This window comes from Uranotaenia lowii, chromosome 1 (genome assembly GCF_029784155.1).
Source record: "Uranotaenia lowii strain MFRU-FL chromosome 1, ASM2978415v1, whole genome shotgun sequence".
NCBI lineage: Eukaryota > Metazoa > Arthropoda > Insecta > Diptera > Culicidae > Uranotaenia > Uranotaenia lowii.
The window spans coordinates 150,047,233-150,069,553 of record NC_073691.1 but is presented as its reverse complement, the minus strand read 5'-3'; the positions used below and the strand labels follow the sequence as shown (position 1 = coordinate 150,069,553).

Sequence of the window (22,321 nt, the reverse complement as noted above, 5' to 3'; positions counted from 1 at the left end):
CCTGAGCCCTAAGACCTTAGACCTGCGACATGAGGCGTGGAAATGTGAGACGTGAGATGTGAGACGTGAGATGTGGGACGTCAGACGTGAAATGTCAGACGTGAAATGTCAGACGTGAAACGTCAGACGTGAAACGTCAGACGTGAAACGTCAGACGTGAAACGAGAAATAAAATATTTCTGCAATACCTCAAAACGATTTTTGTTTTTTTTTTCAGAGACATGAATCTTGTTAACGACTGTAATAAATAAGTTTATAAAGTAAAGCTGGCAAGTTATAACTATAATCTTTCAATATAATGATAAGCTATCACATTTCAATAGTTTTTGGACCCTGCCCTGACTATAAAGGCAGAAACACAATACAGCGCATCACAATTTTTGCATCACAATTTTTGCATCACAATTCAGCGTCAAGAGACATCTAAGATGTCTCTTGACGCTGAATTGTGATGCAAAAATTGTCGGGTGCGTCGCGTCCGCGTTTTAGTACTTATCGACAGCGTTGACCGCTGACGTGACGCGACGACCGACGCTGTATTGTGTTTCTGCCTTAACGGCGCTCAAGCACGTTAAAAGTTTAATATGACCTTGTCCATAAAAAAAACATTACCAATACTTCTCTTTTTTTTCTTTCTTCCCGACAGAACTACCGGACGGTGGTCCCACCCTGTGGACGGAACAGAACCGCTACGAGCCGGGCGATGTCCTGCGAGCCAACTGCAGCTCCCCACCATCGAGGCCCAAGGCCGAACTGAAGCTGACACTCAACAACATTGTGGTAAGTGGATTTTCCACAGTTAACTTTTCACCCTTTCTTGAACCCGTACATTACCATTCAACGACTTCAACGTCGTTCGAGAACAACACTCGAAAAAAAAACCGGGATGCAGAAAAGACCATTCACAAAAACCTCGGAAGCCCGGCATTCACCGGATCTCGGCAAACGGCGTCGCCCGGAAGGAAGCCGCCAGACCCAGCCGGAAAAAACGAGTGCTGCCTCTTAATGAAAGAGAGAGGGCCCGCTTTTTGCCATCAGCTTTCGGTGGCCCGGTTTTTGTCGTAATCCAATTTGAGCTAAAGATCTTAGCCATCCGGTTAGTCGGTGGTGGCCCTTTCTTTACAAAAAAAAAAACAAATTTTAACAACAAAAGAGGAAGAAGAGGAAGCAGAAAATGTTGTTGCAAATCAAGATTTTCATCCATTTGTGCTGTCTTTCGCGATGTCGCTTCAAGAGGTGGAAGCGGAGAACCTGCTGAACGGGTTGATGCAGTTGGCTGCAATAGAATGAGCTTCAGCTCATCAGGGTAGAAGGAGTAAGGGTGGAAATTTCACATTGCATAAGGTGCATGGTGAATGGTTTAGCAAATAATGACAGTTTCTGGTAGGGAAAACGGAAAAGGAGAAAGAAAATTCAACGTCAGATTCCGGCACACAAACGAGATCCGCAATCAGGTGGATTTCGTCACAAACGATGCAAACTAAGTGAATTAAGAGCGCTCGAGCCAAGCGATGCAGATGCAAGGGTTTTAATTTTGGGTGACATTTTTAACTGAACTCTAGTATTGATGATGGGTTTTCGTCTCCCTGCCATTTTTTAATGTGGCCAGTTTTATTTTTCAAAAGTATTGATTCGTTTTTCAAATGCTTGTTTTCAAACCAAGTAATTATTGAATAATAAAATTTCATGAAAAAAAAACTGAACAGAAACACTTTTGTCTCTCTTATAAGGAAAATGTTTTAGATCTTTTGCTGAATTTACCTATTTTATTGATGAGGCTGTCCTTGGATTTCTATCTTTTTATAAAAATGGGGAGATTTTCTCTGAGCCACGTAACTGTTTTTTTTTGCATTTGAATTCTAATATTTCATATTAAGACGTCAGACATGATACATGAGACATGAGACATGAGATATGAGATATGAGACATGAGACATGAAACCCACCTCAAGTATCTCACCATTCCTATCTGATGTCTATGATCTCTATGATCTCAGGTCAAATGTCTCAAGTCCATGTCGCATTTTCTCACGGTCATGTATGAGGTTCAATCCTTTCATGTTTCAGATTTCATGTCTTATGATTTAAGCATTTTATTTCATATATCATGTTTTGATTCTCATATCTTAGACTCATGTCTCAGGTCTACACGCTCCTTTTGTCAAACTCACAATGAAGTTGTTTTGGTTCAAAACAGCACTTTAGTGGCAACCCTCAACTTAGTGTTCGCAGTTTGAACTCCATTTTGGACCATCGCAAGGAGGAAAAATTTCTAAGTTCGGGGCGAAGTTTAAGTTCATGGAATCGAACGAACTTCAGTGAAACCTAATTTTGAGAACGACAAAAGGAGCGTGTAGGGCCCTCAGGTTTCAGGTCTCATTTGTCATGTCACATTTATCTTGTGTAGCAAACACTTTGAACTACTTCGTCTGAATTAATGAATTCTCATCCTAAGAATCAAAACCGACAACCCTAGCCGGGAATTCCTAGGTGGCTTACCTGGTGCCACAACACAAATCAGAACCCTGGTAAAGCCGGAGCGACACTTGGTTGGAGTTTGAGTGAAGCCCAACCACAGAAAGCTATATGAGAAGTAGTCCTGTACCGAATGAAAATGCGGTCTGATTTTCGTAAACGTGCCACCAGCTCCACATTTCCCGGGCTACACATTCATCCGGAAGTGGGAGACTTCCGAAAATTCGAGGGACCGAAATTAAATATTCTCCAGCTCGCCTGACACTGTTATGGGTTTTATTTTTCTGAAGCCAGCCAAACAAAATTGGTGCTGTTTTCGGCTTCCGGGTTCTTTCCGTCAAGCAAAACTCTCCAGAACAGGAAAGAATATCTCGCCGGATGCCGAAAAAAGGGCGACTGATTTCTTCCTCATTCAAATTCGAGTGACACAGGATGGTTTAATTAAATTTAGTACACAACAGCAACTCTGAACTGGAATGCTGAGGTTAGGATAGAACAAAAACTGGGAACTATGTGGAGAAATCCTCTTCAATGCGGTTAACCGTTGCAGAGCTTTATTATTGACTTAGATAGTTGATTTGAATGAAAAAATTAAAAAAAAAAGATTTTTTTTTCGAGAGAACAAGGTATATTTGTGGGTTGAAATCTTCGATATCATACTCCTCACGAATTTTTGGAATCATGTCAGAAATAGTTGTAATCTCACTTATTCGATTTTCCAAAAATAGTAAAAATTTATTTTTCAAATGCTGTATTTCTGAGACTAACATATCAAGACTATGAATTCTTCAATGGATGAAGGATACAAAAGGGTTCAAAAGCTGTTTTTGGTTTTTATGAGTTCATCAGTTATCAAAGTTCTACTTTACTCAAAACTTATTTATTTTAAAGTTTAAAACGTTCATGTTTTCATTTTTGACATTTTTTATTCTAAATAAAGTCCAATTGAGCTGAACTTTTACACAAGTCAATTTTTTGGATCAATTTACAAAACGTGTTTGGTCCGTTTCCGAAATTCAACATGACCTTTTTAGCAGCTGCCCTAATCTAATGTTCATACATATGTATGTATAGAACGAAAGAGTCAACAAGTACAATTGGGATTTGGTCAACAATTTGAATAATTGTGAGTCAATAACATATTTTATCAATTTACTGATAACTTTTTTAGGTTGCCAGGTCCCCTGTTTTTATCCGGGATTGCCCGCATATCTTATATATAAAAATGGAGGCGTTTTCTTTGTAACAACATCACGTATGAATGGTCGGTCGAAACGAAGTGAAATTTGGTATCCGAGGGTTTTTTGGGTCAGAGATGGTTTGTATAATAGTTTCAAGAATCTTACTTTCTATGGAAGGTGGGCTACTATACAATATCAACTAGAAACGGGACAAAACTTTAACAGCTTGAAGAAGATTTTCTCGAAAACTGATTCACGAGCACGAAGTATTTAAAGAGCTTGAATCATTTTCGAACGATTTATTAAGGAACGGATAAAACGAAGTTTACCGAGTCAGCTATTTTAATTTGAAATTTAGAACAATCCGACCCGCCCCGGTTTTGAGGTTTTGAACGAAAAAGTGATATTTTCAAAAAACCGTTCATTTAAAATTTTTTTGGAGATATTTGTAAGCAAAATTTACGAAAGTTCTGTTTTGGAAAGCATTCTAACAAGTAAAACACCTGGTTGAAAAAACTGGAATTTTATCCTGATTTCTGTTAACAAAAATCCAAAGTAACAAATTTGATGTTTTTTTTCTGGAACCAATGGAGTGTTTGAGTTATTTTTTGTACTGGAAGAAGATTCAAAATGATTTTGATTTTTTATTGACTTATTTAAGAGTGGTATTTCATTTATGAAAAAAGCACTTCTGGAATGTCTGCTCTAATGTGTGAGCTGTTTTATTATTTTTCGAAAAAATTTGTAAAAAAACCGAATGTATTTCTGTCGGCGTGTCTTGCTTTTTGTAAAATCTTCGATTTCTCATTGATTAATGAGAATGTATATGAAAGGCGAACTGATTAAAAAGTGACAAACTGGTAAATAAAATTTCATAAAGTTTTCGTGAAATTCAATGAAAAATAGTGAAGATGGCGAAATTCTACGTAAACGTTGTGGGTTTGTATTATACACAACCTCTTCACCTTTTTTTTTTTGATTGAAAAGAATTCAAAAATGACAAAAAGTTGAAAAATTCATTAAATAAAAAAATACATATACAAACCAAAGATTTTAAACTAGCGAAAATAAAAATATGGAATAACATAAATAGCAAAAACGGCAACAATAAACTCAAATTATAAGCAAAAAAAGAAAAGTACTAAATGCATCAGAAACATGAAAAAAAAAACTACCAAAAATTATCTAAAATTGACTATAAATTACGTTGATGATAATCAACGTGATCGGGGTGTTCACCCCCCCCCCCCCCCCCAAGCGGCAAAAAACCGTTACGAAATACACGCAAACGCTGGATTTCATATAAAAACTAAGAACTTTTCCTAGTAGATGTACTTTCGAATTCTCAAATTTTTTCACTCCGTGGGGGTGTTTGTTCAATAAAAGAATTTATTATCACTTAATAGCCTAAAATTGAAAAAAGTCAGTCCGCCAAACTAAAACAGCTGTAACTGGCAATTCCCTGGAACGAATTTCACCAAATAACTTTTTTTGGGGTACTTGCAGCGTTGAATTAGAATTTGCTGACCATATACGCTACCGGCCATAAGTTTGGGATAACCCCCTCAAAAACTTGAAAATTTGTTTGGCCATATCTCAGTCATCTTATGACATAAAGCTTAGTTCTTTTAGAAATGGGACACTTTCTTTTGCTTATAGCTCGTTAACTAGTAATCGGACATTCAAAATTTTGACTGCATTTTGCTGCCTGTGAAAAGTACTATCCGACCTATTTTTATCAAAATTCTAAATTTACCTGTTTTTGAGATATTTACAATGCAAGAAAAAATGAAAAACATAATTTTGCACAGTTTCCTTCAAAATCCATCATTATCAAATTGATAGATGACAAAACCGTTTATTATTCAAAGAGTTAATGTGTGTGAGTGGTAGAAAAGTATGCACACACTGTCAAAAATGTCCACCAAGTTCAAATCAATCATTAGAGTGAAGCACATGATCGACAACTACGGTTAAGGGTCATCTGGAAAGTTAATTCTCATACCAGAATTTTTAATTTGGAATAAGCGAAAAACTAAGGGTGGATCGCTGAAATGTCCAAAAAAATTTCTCCGATAAGCTGAAAGTGTTGCCATTCAGTCATTCAAACCCAACCTCAAAAAACAATTTTTTGCTGTTTCTAGAGCTTGTAAGCTGTACAGCCAGCACAGAGACAATGGGAAAGATGATGTTTGATTAACGATAAAACTTATGAAATATCCTATTTATAACAAAATCCAGCGTTTGAATCCTATATCATGTCTGCTCGTGGCAAGGTGCCAAGCATATCAAAGTAAGTATTTGCTAGTTGTTTTGTATAAAATAAAATAATTTGCCCAAACTCTGCTCCTGTGAAAAAAAACAACTATTTTCAAAACGAAAATTTTGGTTTTCGCGGTTTTTTAAAGCCCAAAAAGAGTAATCTTGTATGTACACTTCACAACCTCCGATGTATACTAACCAATTATACTTGAACTTCAATCTCATGATGGTTTCACTTCGTTATTGTCAGATTTTGCCAGCAGAATTTGCATTAAAACGCTTTAAAGTAGCTCAAAAATAATCAAGTTATGTTTATTTCAAAACAGCTTTACCACTAAATTGCCCTCAGTATCTTTTAAAAGAGAAGTGTTGAACCGAAAAGTAGCAGAAATTGAAGGAGAAAGTTGTAGCAATCTAAAATTCAGATAAGACGAAGTATAAGTTTGAAAAACTGATCAATATCATGAATAAAAAAGGGTACGCCAGCCAATAGGAGGTGCCAAGAATAAAGTAATTTTTTTTCTTACAAAAAAGATAAATATTTTTTTTTCAAATTTTTTCATGAATTATCAGAAAATTACCTTCATTTCCTTCATAGAAAGTATTTTGATCAAACAAATGGTTTTCGAGATACACGCACTCGTAACTGTCCCATTTCTAAAAGAACTAAGCCTTATTGCATTTCTTTTGATCTCATTCTAAAGTCGATGATCAAAACCCTTTCCGTATGTTTTTGGCAAAATGTATATGTTAACTAAATATGACTTAAACTTGGCTTAAAGTTGGAAAATTTCCAAAAAACCGCACTTTATATTCAAAGCCGATCAGTTCAGGGTTGGGTGGACCGAATTTAAAAATTCGCATTGCATTTGAATCTATTTTCATAAATATCAAAACAATTTTTGTTTTAATTTTGTGCTATCGATCAAAAGTTTGGGCTCACCCCTCAGTATGGTGATACGTTTCTCTGTCATGAAACAACGTATAGCTAATCTGATAAGTTATATTTAATACACATGAGTTGTTTTCGCTTTTTGGATATTTAGTAAAAATGTTTTTTCAGACTAACTTCGTTGAAACTTTAGCTAAAGTTTGATCATTTTTTGATAATGTTCACCAAATAGTCGGTATGTTCAATAAATAACTGCGAACTTGTTTCGATCATAACTTTATTTTTTTACGAGTTATTGCAGATCGGTTTGGCTTCATGTTTGATGGATCAACATATCTCGATCCCTTTCAGAAATAAAAAGACTTGAGCCTTTAAGTGTTAAATTGCCTTTGGGGCCGTTCAGATACCACGTGGACAGAAAAAGAAGATTTTTACCCCCTTCTCCCTCTCCGTGCATAAGTGTGGACATTTGACAACCCCTACCCCCCTCCCCCAGATGTCCACCTGGGCACAGATTCGATTTTTGTTGCCTACATCTAATACTACATTTCCGATTTTTACAGAATGCATCTCAATTTGATATTATCAAAAGCCCATATTTTTTCTGAATTGAAGATATCGAGACTGTCTAGACAATTTTAATTTATAAGATAGATACATTTAAATTTCAGAATATTTATATTATATTTGCCTCGACGTAGCAAAAATGATCGATTTTGATTTATTGATTTTTAAAATTTTAACTAACATACTTTTACGTTTTTAATACAAATTTTAGATAAATATATAGAAAATGGAAAAACACATCAAATTAAACATGTGTTTTCTCTTAATTAGTTTCTTTTCTTTTTTTTTAATTAATAATTTATTTTTCTTTCTCAGGTTAATTTATTGTGATATTTTACGTCTTTCATTAGCTTTTATGCACTATTACCCCTTTGGCTCGAAGGGCCGCATACATTTTGAGCCGTTATCACAATTAAACAATTTAAATAATGATCAATAGTTTTTATACAAAATTCCAATCATTTATTTAAAACTTTCAAAATTAGGTTAATCAAGTAAGAAATGGTTACGATACAGTTGTTCCGAGACCAAATTATTATTAAAATTCAAAAATAAATTCCAATTATGGGGATTTTATGGTAGTAAAAAACTACATTAAAAATGTGGAACTTTGATTATTGGTTGAAACTTGATATCAGTTATGCTTTTCACATGCTTTGATTAGTACTTTTGCTCCAAAGCTGTTAAAGGCTCGCGTTACCTGCGTGTGTATGTGAGTGCAGTTGTTCACGCATTGTTTGTTTTCTATGAAATTCTATGAAATTTATTTTTATCAATTCTATCATCACTTTTCATCATTTTTCATGTTCGTGCTATTCATTTCAAGAATATTCGTTACACCGAATACTTGAAAAGGGCCAATAGTCGGTATTCGGTCGTTCGCGCTATTCGGTACATCATTAATGATCTCTATTAAATTTTCTAAAAATACTGGATATACTATTTCTGAAACTAGAGGTGATGGATAAAATCTTAAATCGAGTTCAGAAATTTATTTTCAAAATCAGTTTTAACGCACAGGCTCCAAAAACCTGCCTATATTTTAATTTTTCCCAGGTGAGAGAAACTATTCCGTCATCCCCGACTATTTTCTCGGAAACAATGTAATCGCTCATGTTGAACGTTCGAAAAACATTTTTTTAAATTTTTGACCAACAAGGATTTTAGGATTCACACCAATTATATCGCCTATACTGTTTTCATCTACATAAAAATATTTAAAATTTTGATTAGAAATCCAGCTTAATAATTTAAGTTAAAAATCCACTCTGAATCTGAAAGTTTTGTTATTTCAATTGCCATTGAATATGACTTTTCACTGTTATACTGAAATACTAACTTTCAGAAATTAACTCTTTATTCAATATGTTTTTATTGAATTAAAACATTTTAAAAAAAAGTTAGAAAATATTGAAAGCATGAAGAAAAAATACGGCTTTTAACTTTTTTCATAAGTAATTCGTTTCAAATTAGCTACTTTTTTTTTGGATTCTGTTACAACAAAATTAAAAATTTAGTATGAGAGCTTAAAATTCAAGAAACAAATAAAAATGAAGCTGAAAATGAAATGAAGATTCAACAAAATACTTCAGAAAAATAATTAAATATTCAGTTTTAAATTCATAGCAATTACTAACAAACACTTTTCTTCTAATTGTTTTGAAATTGTTGCAAATTGAGAATCAGTAAAATTTTGATCAGGGTCTTACTCTGATATGAAGATTTCCAGTAAAAATATTGTGGATAACTTGAAGATTTTTTTTACATTTATATCGAAAAATTCTTTAAAAAATGCTTAAAGTTATAATTTTTAAACTACCAAATGTAAAAATAAAGAAAACAATCTTTTTATCAACACTTTTTCGCAGTGAATATTTTAGATTCCCCCCCCCCCCCCCTGCTCCACTCTGTTTCTCGAATTGAACGTTTTTTCGCAAGATATTAACGATCCTTCTTATTGACTGATTTTTGAAAATTTAAAAAATCACCCCCCCCCCCCAGGAGCCAACTCTAGGACCGCCCCTGTTTAAAGATCAGTGAAGACCGCCATCTTGGATTTCAAGATGGCGTTAGATAGAGGAGTTCAGATTTTACTGGTTTAGCCCTTTAATCCAATGATAATATTGTGGGAATTTATGCAATATTCAGTGATTCACAGTGATTCACAGTGATTCACACATCTTGGACTTTAAGATGGCTTCTCATAGCGAAATTCTGTTTTTCTTAGTTTAGCCCTTTACCCAACACCCATATTTTGAAGATTTTATGCGATTTAAAGTCATGAACAGCATTTTAAAGTTAAGAAGAAGAGAAACTTTAAATTTTAGCTTTTTATATGACTCCCATAAAACCATTAGAAAATTAGCCATTTATCTAACCATTAAGCATTGAATTGACTGAGATTTAAAGCATTGAATTTACTAACGCCATGATGGTTGCAAAATCGAAGGGCACAACATGACGCCATATTGATGGACTTACAATGTCAAGTGTTTGGAAATATTTTTTACAGGTCTATTTTCCATCAATTCCATCATGATTAAGGCTGGAAAATTTCATACAAAATTTGGTAACAGTTCGGCCCAGCCTGGTTGCCCGGATTCCAATAAAAAATGCCCGGATTTTGCCCGGCATTATTAACTTTATTAGGCAAATCAAACAAAAAAAACAACAAAAGCCTCCAAAACGATTTTTTTTTTGAGCAAGTTTAATAAACATAGAAATGAAATGTGTTTTGGAAGCCATGTTTTATAAAAGCTTTATAAAACTTTAAAAGCATAATGATATTATTGGTCATGATGAGGTTTTTAGGAAAGGGCAAAATAGCCAGATTTTAGCTTTATTAGAGATTTGGCGATGCATAGAATGCGCTTTAGCGTTTACAGGTATGCACTTCGATTTTTACTTTCGGTTAGAACAACATCTGGACGTGGTCTTGTGGTAGCGTGCTCGATTGTCTCCACGAAAATCGGGGTTTGATCCCCAAGCCGAGCAAGTTTTTTTTCAGTAAGTTATTTGATAGAATGAGTGACCATTCCGATGCGATATATGTAGGAAATGTATTAAAGAAGTAATCGCAATCAGCCAATTGAACAAATCTTGGAAAATCGCTGTTTGTCAAGTTTGGAATCCGTCGTGTGGCATCATGGCGGCACTAACTACTGAACATAGCAAATAATCAAGAGAAGGTTATATGAACTAATGCTAAGGGTGAATTTGAGGAAGCTTTTTTACGATTTTACGATTTTTTTTGGAAGCTGAAGGCCACTGGCCACTTAAAGCTGAAAAGAAGGTCATTGAGACTTGTTTTGGAACTTGAAAGTATCAATAAAAGCTTAAATTTTTAGCTGCATAGAACGTACTTCAGATTAATGGTGGGACAGAGTTAGCTTTTTTTGCACTTGTTTTATGTAACTTTTAGTTGCTTGGAGTAGGTGTCAATTTCTTTAGTTTCACGTCTCTTCTTTTCAAGTTTTACTGCTCAAACCTCACATATTACGTTCATTCTCACGTTTTACTTCTCACTTCACTTTCTCACCTTCACTTTGCTTCTCCCCATTTTACAACGAGTGTCTCATGTCAGAAAAAATCCTTCCATGTCACATCTAGCATCTCACATTATCCGGGTGGTTCTTACGGCTCATATAACGCGTCTCACATCTCAAAGTTTATCTTCTTTCAACTCATCCTCTTTTTACGACCTTACAACATACGACTCACATCCCATCCGTGTTAGAATTTCAAGTCCGACATCTCACATCTCACGACTTATGTTCCATCTTCTTGTGTTAGACAAAGACAATTCTTCTCACGTTTCATCATTCACATCTCGCATCTTACATGTTATGTCTCATCTTCACTCGGCGCATGTCGCAAGTTTCATGTCTCACCTTTTGACGTCTCATCTACTCATGTTTAAATCATTTTTTTTTTTTGCTATGTCAATTAACTGACTGCGGATCACAATATTCGGGTTTTCTCGTTAAGCGCTAGAATGTAGAGAAGAGTGAAGAGTAGCAGAGGGATAAGAAAAAAACATAAAAAATGGAAAATTTAAACTTTTAAAATACATTGTCTATAGTTGGATTCATCCATTATTATTCCATCAAACGATTGGGTTCGGGGCATCAGAGTATCCTTCTTTTGCAAAAGGAACAGGTAGCGGTATGTGCTCGTTACCTGTTTCGAATACTGGACGTTTCTCAACTTATGTCAAGGGAATTTGGCATGACTGAGAAAAAGATAGTATTTGATTACTTTTTGCAAAATAAGGACGCACTCTTTTTTCGGAAGCTTTGGGGGCGGGATTATAATTTGCATGCTATCTTGGTTAGTCAACAACATGGTTATAGCTTCTCGAGACTTTTCCCCTTCTCACCCTGGATACCGTAAGTGCCTCTGTTTACGATTCTATTCCCTTGGCATTCTCATTGAGTGGCTATGATTGTTTTGCGTGGTAACCAAGATGGACGCGCAGGTTATTTTTTTGGCCATAACTGCGGCGCTGCCGCAAACCCAAAGTGGATACATACATACATACATACATACATTGTCTATAGTTGGATTCATAACTTTCAAAATTTTTGCCCTTTTCCATCCGCATGTTACGCAATTTTTTTCGTTTTTATTCTTGAATAATAGAACATCCATTTCAAATTAAATTCACCGGTTTAACACTCAAATCCTATTTGCCTAATGCTGCTCGATTTCCCATAAAGTGAAACTTCATTTGCACTCCACTGCGTTCGTTAAAATGTGACAAACTAATCGAATCAAGCGTCAAATGGAACTTTTTCCGCCGTGTTTTATCTTCACGGCTACTGTCATCACTAGAAACTCTAGCTATGTATGAGTTGCAATTTTCGTCAATTTCCGTTTCCCTCAGAAATTTTGAGTCCGGAAATCACAAACCCAAACACACATACAGTAAGCGACTATCTCGGTTTCTTCATTAGAAAACTTTTCTTTGATTTAGGAACTGCTGACGATGAAATGATCAGACAGAAATCATTTGACGTCTATCAAAAACACGTCAGGGGAAGAAAAAAAGACCAACGCGAACCGAAAAGCTTTCAGATCCAATTAAAAATTGACGAGATCCATTTATTAAAGTTGAAATGAGAAGCTGTCATTTTGTCGGTTTCCATTTTGAGATTGGACGCAGCCTCCTGATTATTCTTTGGAAAATCAAAGCTATCTGCTTAGCGTTCCCTGGATTGGATGATCTGGATTGAAGTCAGTTTTGGTATTTAGGTGACAATTTAAGTGTGAATTAAAGAAGAAGCACTAGTAACATTTTCAATCACTTGTTTCCAGTGAAATATCGATTGATAAAAGCCAAAAGCAACTTTAATTCCAAACACCAATTGACCTCTTCTAGATTCCAGATCAACGTTTGGAAAACAAAACCAACAAATATCACTGATTAGCCATCACGATTCAGTCCGGAAAACCTTCCGGGAGACGGTTCCGGTTTCCGGTTCGCACAATTTTGATCTTGTCTTGCGGCGGCCTGGATGAATGGAATGTAATCTAGCCGACTTTGCCGGCTTTCTTTCATTCTTATCGACGCTTTTGAAACCGGGGAAAATAACACGTGCCCCGCATGAATTCTGCTAAACCGATACACTTTCGCTTGCTCCCGCGTAATAATTATTGTGCAAACGCGTTGGGAATTCGAGCCAGCGATTTATTACCTTCGCCGGCAATTGAGAAGGCAAGTCGATAGCTGATTGTATTGGAAGATTGCCGATAGAATAGATAAAAAAAAAACAAATTAAAAGATTCTATAAAGAATGCTTGACCATGGAATTTTTTCAGATTGTAATAACAAACTACTTAATGCAATATCTTTTCAGCACTAAAATTTCATTACTAATTCTTGGACAAATATGGCGAAACTATTGGAAAATTGTTTTAACACGTCGATTGAAAAACTAAATTTATTTTTGTGCAAAGAAACTGAAAAAGGTCATATACACAGCTATGGGCATTTCAGTATAAATAAGAATTTTCACGAGATTAGGGTAGATTTCTGACACAAATTAAAGCAAGACAATGCTCTCAAAAAAGACATAAATGTCCAAAATGCAGGAAAGGATAAAAAAAAATACATAGATTCAAAAAATGACAAAAATGACAAAACTGACACAAATGACAAAAATGACAAAAATGACAAAAATGACAAAAATGACAAAAATGACAAAAATGACAAAAATGACAAAAATGACAAAAATGACAAAAATGACAAAAATGACAAAAATGACAAAAATGACAAAAATGACAAAAATGACAAAAATGACAAAAATGACAAAAATGACAAAAATGACAAAAATGACAAAAATGACAAAAATGACAAAAATGACAAAAATGACAAAAATGACAAAAATGACAAAAATGACAAAAATGACAAAAATGACAAAAATGACAAAAATGACAAAAATGACAAAAATGACAAAAATGACAAAAATGACAAAAATGACAAAAATGACAAAAATGACAAAAATGACAAAAATGACAAAAATGACAAAAATGACAAAAATGACAAAAATGACAAAAATGACAAAAATGACAAAAATGACAAAAATGACAAAAATGACAGAAAGGACAGAAATGACAAAAATGACAAAAATTATAAAAATGACAAAAATGACAAAAATGAAAAAAAATTACAAAAATGACAAAAATGACAAAAATGACAAAAATGACAAAAATGACAAAAATGACAAAAATGACAAAAATGACAAAAATGACAAAAATGACAAAAATGACAAAAATGACAAAAACGACAACAATGATAAAAATGACAAATTGTGTTTGATATTGCTGGTAATTGTTAAATTATGAACATTTTTGTATTTTTATTATTTTTTCTTGTATTCTCAACTCAATGGTATTTGTTCAGTTTTGGCTTCGCTTAAAGGAAAGTTGCTCAGAATTTGCCGATGTATTCCACTTTTATGCAAAATTAGACAAAAGTTTCAAAAATTTGAATTCTTATTTTAAAAATTTCCAGATCATAAATATCCCTTGACTCTTGAGGAACGCCGCGACCGAAGGCCGAAACGTTCGGGCAAAGTGGGGGAGAATATTGAAGAAAATAGCCTGGATTCGCTTGGCTCAGTTATTTGTGGGAAAAAATCTGAAATGTTTCGTCAGAATCATTCCGAGTTTTGTGATTAAAATATTATTTAAACATTAAAATTAAATTAATGTGATTATATTTTGGATTCAATATCTATTTGTTCTTGAATATTAGGTTGGATCGTCTTTCGCACAAATTTCTGATTCTTATCTTGGTTTTACTTTACATATTTAAACTTATTGCATATTTCATTTTCGAATCTCATAATTCCGAAACATGAAAAGTAAATGTCATAAATTGCAAGCCGTTTTGAAGATTTGATTTAAAATTTTTAATTTTAATTTTTATTCATAAACGGAAATTATAAAAAAAAATCATAGCTCGAAATTTTCATTTAGATTCACAAGTAATTTTTTCCAGATAATCATCAATAATTAAGTCTAAAGTTAAAATATCTCAAAACTTTTTACAACGTTCAAAAACCTATATGTTGAGTTTAAAATTGGGAAAAACTTGGTTTGTTTTTCATTAATTTCAAATGTAAGTAAAAATGTAGTTTCAACATCTTGAAATATCTATTTTTTCGAAGGCTTGCAAACAAACACCCTTCCTGATTAAATCAAAGCGTTTAGAAGCAAACAGGTTGATTTGTGTGAGTAATGTAAAAAACTAGCCCCTTAATTTATGCAGCATCCTTCTCCATCGTTCGATTTTAATTTTTTTTTCGGCCGTAACACCTTAAGGAAAGCGATGAAATCTTAAACAAGAAACACAGAAATTCAGAAGTTGTTTCCTTAATGGTCAAGAAAACTCGTTAAAATCGTCTGATCAATGCTACCTCAAAGCATTCAATTCTAAACAAAGACGAAATCGATTTTTAAATCATATTTAAAGAAGTCTAATGAATTTCTGCAACTTTGTTTGACGTTCATAGGAGTCCAGTACTGGTTTTAAAAATATGAAACATGCAACTTTTCCCTTAACCGAAAGAAAAATAATCGAAAAATATTGGAAACATTAATCGATCTTACCCCGGATTACGGTACAGAGATTCAAAAATCGTTAACAAATTCGGGATTCAAATTTTTAAACTCAGGTTCAAAGAAAGGATTTTGTCAGATTTTCTCATATTCAGAATTAAAATTAAAAATTAAGGCCGAAGTTAAGTTTTTGGATTTTAATAAAAGTATACATTGATATTCAGATAAAAGATTTAAATTGCTGGTGAGCGTAGTTTTAAAATTTTGATTCGGGTTTGAAAATTATAATTTCATATTCAATCAGAGTCGATTTGGAAACATAAACCAAGAAAAATCAGAAATATGTATAAGAAGTTTGGAAGAATTTTAAAGATTTCGTTTTAAGAAAAAAAAAAAAGATTTTGATTTTTGAAAAGCGCACAGGATTCTGATTATGAACTAAATTATGAGGGATGAATTCTGGTTGGTCAAAAAACTTGTGCTTGATCTTGAAGTGAAATATGCAACTGAAAGATATGTTATTCGTTTGTTGTTTAACATTATTTACATTGGGGGATGGACATTCGGCCGAAGGTCGCTAGGCCGAAGGTCGCTAGGCCGAATGGATTAAAAGGCCTACGGATGTTCGGCCAAATAGAACAATAGGCCAAATGGAACATTAGGCCGAAGGTTATTTGTCTGAATGGATGTCAGGCCGAATGGACGATAGGCCGTATGGTCGTGAGGTCGAATGGTCGTAAGCAAGGTTGCCGAAATCACAGAAAAATCTGTATTATCACAGAATTTTGAACAAAATTTCGTCACAGAATCTGTGTCACAGATCACAGAATTTTTAAAATTTTCAAAGAATTCACAGAATTTCTAAATTTTGTACCGATTTCCAAAATTATAATTTTTTTTTGTCATTTTCGACTTTTTATTTCTGACTATAATTTATGAAAAAATGAAAATAATTAATGTAAATTGATATTTTTCAGTTAAAACTGTAGGAAATTTCCATTTTGTTGATGTTTGACATGATTTCCCTATGAACTTCATAAAAAAGCGTCACAGAAAACCGTCACAGAATTTTAGGTTCAAATCACAGAATTCGAGAAATTTTTTTTGTCAAAAACACAGAATTTTTTTCGGCAACCTTGGTCGTAAGGCCGAATGGTCATAAGGCCGAATGGAAGATAGGCTGAACAATCGTGAGGCCGAATGGTCGTAAAATCAAATGGTCGTAGGGCCGAAAGGTCGTTAGGCCGAATGGTCATTAGGCCGAATGGTCGTTAAGCCGAATGGATGCTAGGCCGAATGGTCACTAGGCCGAATGGATGCTAAGCCCAACGCTCGTTAGGCCGGATGGATGCTAGGCAAAAAGGTCGTTAAGGCGAATGGTCATTAGGCCGAATGGTAATTAAGCCGAATGGTCGTTGAGCAGAATTTATGTTAGGCCTTTAAGACATATGTTGAATGCAGACAATTTTTTCGGATGGGAAATAAAAATCACTACTTATCTTGTCGACAAATAGAACTGAAGAGGAATTTTATTGTGACATCTTTAAACATTACAACTTTTCGCGCCCTAAATTACATTAAACAATAAACAGCACGAAAACTGGCAACATTATGGTTTAATATAAAACGGTAAACCTCATTGTATATGTCATACCTAGTTATTATATACACATTGCCTTCATGATAACCCATCCCTGAGTAACCTTTGTTAAGAGTGTGAGTAATAAAAGTAGATCGATAGAGAAAACACGCGTCTCTTCTACACGTCCGAAATCGTCCCGTTATTGCGAGTTAAGTAGTGTGTTTCCGCGAACCTTGCTCCCTTCCGGCCCCCGTTATAACAGTATACCTCTAGGCGTTTCTTATTTTAGAGTGACCAATATGGATGAGATTCATCAACATATTATCGATTTTTTGCATGTTAGGTCGATCGGTAGTTAGGCCGAATAGTCAACAGGCTGAATGGTCATCAGGCCGAATGGATATAAGGCTTGTTTCGACCATTCGGCTTTGTGACCATTCAGCCTCTCGTCAATTCGGCCTAACGACCATTCGGCCTAGTGACCATTCGGCCTTACGAACATTCGACCTATCGTCCATTCGGCCCAACGACCATTCAGAACAAAGTTAGTCAGACGTGTCTTGTAACACACGATCAGAACTAAGGTTTGGAATTGGAATGATTTGGCGAGCGAACAAAACTTAGCATTCTTCAGTTAGCAGAATCAAAACTAAGCGAGTTTTTTTTCACCCAGTAGCTCACGAATATTCAAAGAGGTGGTTTGAAGAACATCCATGCTGAATGAAACTATGATTTAAAAAGGTGGTCTGTGAGTTCCTTTGAATTCAACTACCGGATTTTAAAAAAAAACCAAATACTAGTCACTAGCTACTTGCTTGCATTCTCAGTGGGTCATTGACTTCGATAAGCCACTGACAATTTTAGCGAGTAGCTAGTGAAATGCTAGAATTTGGGTTTTTGAATACCTACTGTGAGTGAATTCAAGGGAGCTCACGAACATTTCAGCGAGAAAATTATTCCGCTTATCAAAAGTTAGTGGACTTATATGCGTTTTGTGGGTTAACGTTTTTGTGCCAGACGCTGAATTTGCTATTTCAGCTGAATTTGTGTTCCATTTTTTAGGTTTAATTAATATTTGATATTCAAGACCAGGTTTATTTTCCGAAATCAAAACCTTGAGGATTGAAAGTGTTTTTTGACCAGCCAAAAGACTGTGAATTTCAGATTATTTCATCAACTCTTAGGGGTCGCTTCAAAAGGTTCGAGTTTGTATGAAAATTTGACTAGCATTACAATGATCCGATTCCTATCAGTTGTTGGTGTCAGCCAATCATGGAAGTCACAGTTCGCTCTTTGACATCAGATTGATCGGTCGATCGTCTAAGTGCTCGGAGTTTGGAGTTGTTTTTTTTTTTTTGGTATTTTTGTTGGAAGTGGAGCGAACATTTTTCGATAGCTAGAAGCAATCATTTCTTTCCTGGATTGCCGTTGCGGCATTTTGTTGTTAAAAGGACATTTTACGTGAGGGTTATTTATCGTTGAAGTTGGAAGTGAAGAACACGTTTGTGCGTTGGAATCCATTTTGTGGATCAATTGATCGAGTTTGAGTTACTCTCATTAAGTCGACACTCACTGTTTTGTGCCAGTGTTACCAGTTTCTTTTTTGGATTGGCAGCTGCTCTTCAACGGCACCTTAAGCCTTCGTTGTTGAGTTACCTTGAGGGAAAAGGCTAGTGGTTGACATCGTCAACCGCGACCGTGAGATGGCCTCTGGCCAATCTCACGGGTCGGAGGGCCCTTCTGCTCCTCCTGACCCAGGATCAAGCACAAGCACTCCAATGTGGAATATTAATCCTGTTTCCATCTCTAAAACCGTTGATGGGAGTTTCGCGGACCGCAAGCTGCCTGAGTGGATGGATCCAGTTAATGGAGAACTCACTGTTCTTGTAATGACAAGCGCCAACAAAGAAGGAAATCTACCTGATAACCCATTCCTCATCCGAAAATCTATCGAGCAAGCTGTAGGACCTATCGAGGATGCCCGTCCAGAAGCCAAAGGGTCACGCTATGTTTTGAAAGTGAGACAAACCCGACAAATAACAAAACTGCTCAACCTGAAACGACTGATCGACGATACGGAAATTAAAATAAGCTACCATGAATCTCTGAACGTAAGAAAATGTATAATCAATTCTCAATATGGTTTGGGTATGAGCGATAAGGAGTTGAAGGAAGCCCTAAATTCCTCCCGTGTTATTGAAGCGAAAAGATTTTTAAAAAAAGATCCGAAAAATAATGCAAACCTATTACCAACTCCCACCATCCTGCTGACCATGCAAAGTACTGTAGTCCCTGATTTCGTTATGTTTGGATACCTGAGAATTAAGACCCGCCCGTACTATCCTAGCCCTCTACAATGTACTGTGTGCTTTCAATTTGGACACAGTAAAAAAATCTGCAAAAACAAAATGATATGCTCAGAATGCTCTCAGGAGCATGAATCCTCCGACCAACCTTGTCGAGCTGAACTCCACTGTGTAAATTGTAGTGGCCCGCATAGCTCAAGGTCAAGGATCTGCCCAAAGAAACAAGAAGAAATGAATATCGTGAAAATCAAGATAGATGAAGACGTTTCTTATTCAGAAGCTAGAAAACGGTTCGAAAACTCCAAAAAGAATGGTAGCGCAATCCAAAGAAGAATTGAAATCATCAGAGACCCTCAAATTGACGACTTGAAGAAAAATCTAGAGCAGAAAGATGAGGAAATATTTAGATTACGTGGACTCCTTGGAAAACTCCTGAATGAAGTTGCTGATCTTAAGAAGCTGAAAAACAACCTAGATCCAGAAGATAGCCAAACTACCACTGAACACCTCCAACAACAATCTGATCCCCCTTCGGTACAACCAATCAAGGAAATCATGTCAGCAAAGGAAAATAAAGGGAACAAACGCCAGCAGAACCGGAACAACAACGTATGCAGTCAAGAAAATGGAAGTGTATCCCCTCCTATGAAGAAAACCGCTTCCGATTTGGAAAAAGATCGTCATCATCATCTTACCAGTGTGGATAAATCCTCAAGCCTTCTATCGAGTGTACCAAATCCCTCCTTGGGGAAGTAGCATGTGTAATCAACTACAAGTATGTATCCTCTTTATGCTAACTCAGGTTATTTCTGTGATCGTTTCTTCCTCTTATCTTTTCCCGTGACCCAATCCTTTCCTAAAGCTGTTGCTCTTCAATGGAATTTAAGAGGATATCGAATGCGTCGCAATGAGCTCCAATTACTAGTTAAAAACTATCAACCCTACATAATTTGTCTACAAGAAACACTTTGTCAGCCTAATTGCAAAACTTTTGACTCCAACTATGAAATTATCTGTAACCCTCCAACTAGTGTGACTGGTTGGGGTGGAGTTGCGATTGCGATGATGAAAGACCTCCCATATGTTAGAATTCCTCTGAGAACGACTTTACAAGCAATCGCTGTGAAATTAAGTGTCCCTATGGAGACAACGTATGTTTCGTTGTACATTCCTCCTTCCAGAGATAACTGCTCCCTTAAAAATGACCTAGACGAACTAATTGATCAATTACCGAAACCTTTTATTGTTATGGGCGACTTAAACGCCCATTCTCAAATCTGGGGTGGAAATTCCACTGATCTTCGCGGTAAAATTTTAATTGGATTAATGGATAAATACAACTTAAATATTATGAACGATGATTCCATGACATTTTTCAGCCTAGCAAACGGCAGACAATCTGCAGTTGATCTAACACTGTTCTGTGGGTTCCAAAACAATTATAAGTGGCATGTGGAAAATGATCTCCATGGTAGTGATCACTTCCCCATTTTAATTTTTCCCAGACACTCTTCGCCTTTAAACGAAATACCGAGAAAATGGAAGTTTTATAGAGCTGATTGGTATGAATATCAAAAAACACTTGACCTAAGCCTGAATATGGATAAAATTTACACATCAGATGAATTAGTTCAACTAATTTATGATGCAGCCCTTGTTAGTATTCCTAGATCTTCTGGTTTGTCCAATCGTAGAAGCGTTCCTTGGTGGAACCACGAAGTAGCAACTGCAATTAAAGTTCGGCGTAAAAAGCTCAGATTTCTGAAAAAACTAGACCCTGCCCATCCTAAATATAATGATGCACTTATAGCATTTCGGAAAGAAAGAAATAAATCTAGAAAAATCGTAAACGAAGCTAAAACTAATTCTTGGAAAAGTTTTGTAGAGGGATTAAACCCAAATATCTCATCTTCCGAAATTTGGAAACGCCTTGCAGCTCTTCAAGGTAAATTTAAAAAATCTCAACATTTCATCAAAATAAACAACTCTTATTCCACTGATCCACAAGTTGTAGCTGAAGCCTTGGCTGACCATTTTGAAGAAATCGGTCGTAGCCAAACTGAAATAACATTTCATTCAGAGTCTTCTATTTTTGAAACAGATAACAATTATCAAAATGAACGTGATTACAACAGCGATTTAACTCTTAGAGAACTTAATTGGGCTTTAGCTAAATGTTCCAGTAAAAGTACAGGGAATGATGGCATAGGATATCCATTACTCAAAAATCTTACTTTAAAGGGTAAACATAGTCTTTTAAAAACTTTTAATAATATCTGGAAATCAGGATCCATACCATCTAGTTGGAAAGAGTCTATTATTATCCCTATACCCAAGAAAAATAAAAAGGAAGGCTCTCCAGAAGACTATCGTCCTATATCCCTCATTAATTGTATTGGAAAAGTTTTAGAAAGGATAATTAACAAACGATTGATCAATGAACTTGAAGAGAGAAACCTACTTGACCCACGTCAATATGCTTTCCGGGCATGTCTGGGGACAGATGTCTACTTCTCAGAATTGGAAGAGTTCATTAATAAGCCTATTATTGAAAAAGAACATTGTGAAATGCTTTCTATCGACATCTCTAAAGCTTATGACACTGTAAATAGAAATTTCGTTATCGAAACATTAACAGAAATGAATTTCTCTGGTCGAATGTTAAAATTTATCCAAAACTTTTTAATCGACCGTTCATTCAAAGTTCGCATAGGAACGCATCTTTCGTCTACTCGTTCAACGACCCGTGGAGTTCCACAAGGATCTGTTTTATCAGTTACTCTTTTCTTGGTTGCTATCAATCCATTGTTTAAAGTTATACCTGTGAATGTTCAAACTATCATCTATGCCGACGATATACTAATTATAGCGTGCGGGAAACAAAGAATGAGATTAAGGACGAAAATTCAAAATGCTGCCGAAAAAACGCAAAATTGGCTCTTATCAGTTGGCTTCGACATAGCTATTCCGAAATGTCAGCTCTTGCACACCT

General features: G+C 35.3%; 1 protein-coding gene across 2 annotated transcripts in view; it reads left to right on the top strand.

The window, feature by feature from the left end:
- The window catches only part of LOC129740482 (uncharacterized), a 571,616-nt gene that overhangs the window by 461,154 nt on the left and 88,141 nt on the right, over positions 1-22,321 (top strand). For both annotated transcript variants that reach the window (XM_055732165.1, XM_055732166.1), the window contains one exon: positions 647-780. In XM_055732165.1, coding sequence (XP_055588140.1) covers positions 647-780 — 134 coding nt within the window. The remainder of the gene's footprint in view (positions 1-646; positions 781-22,321) is intronic.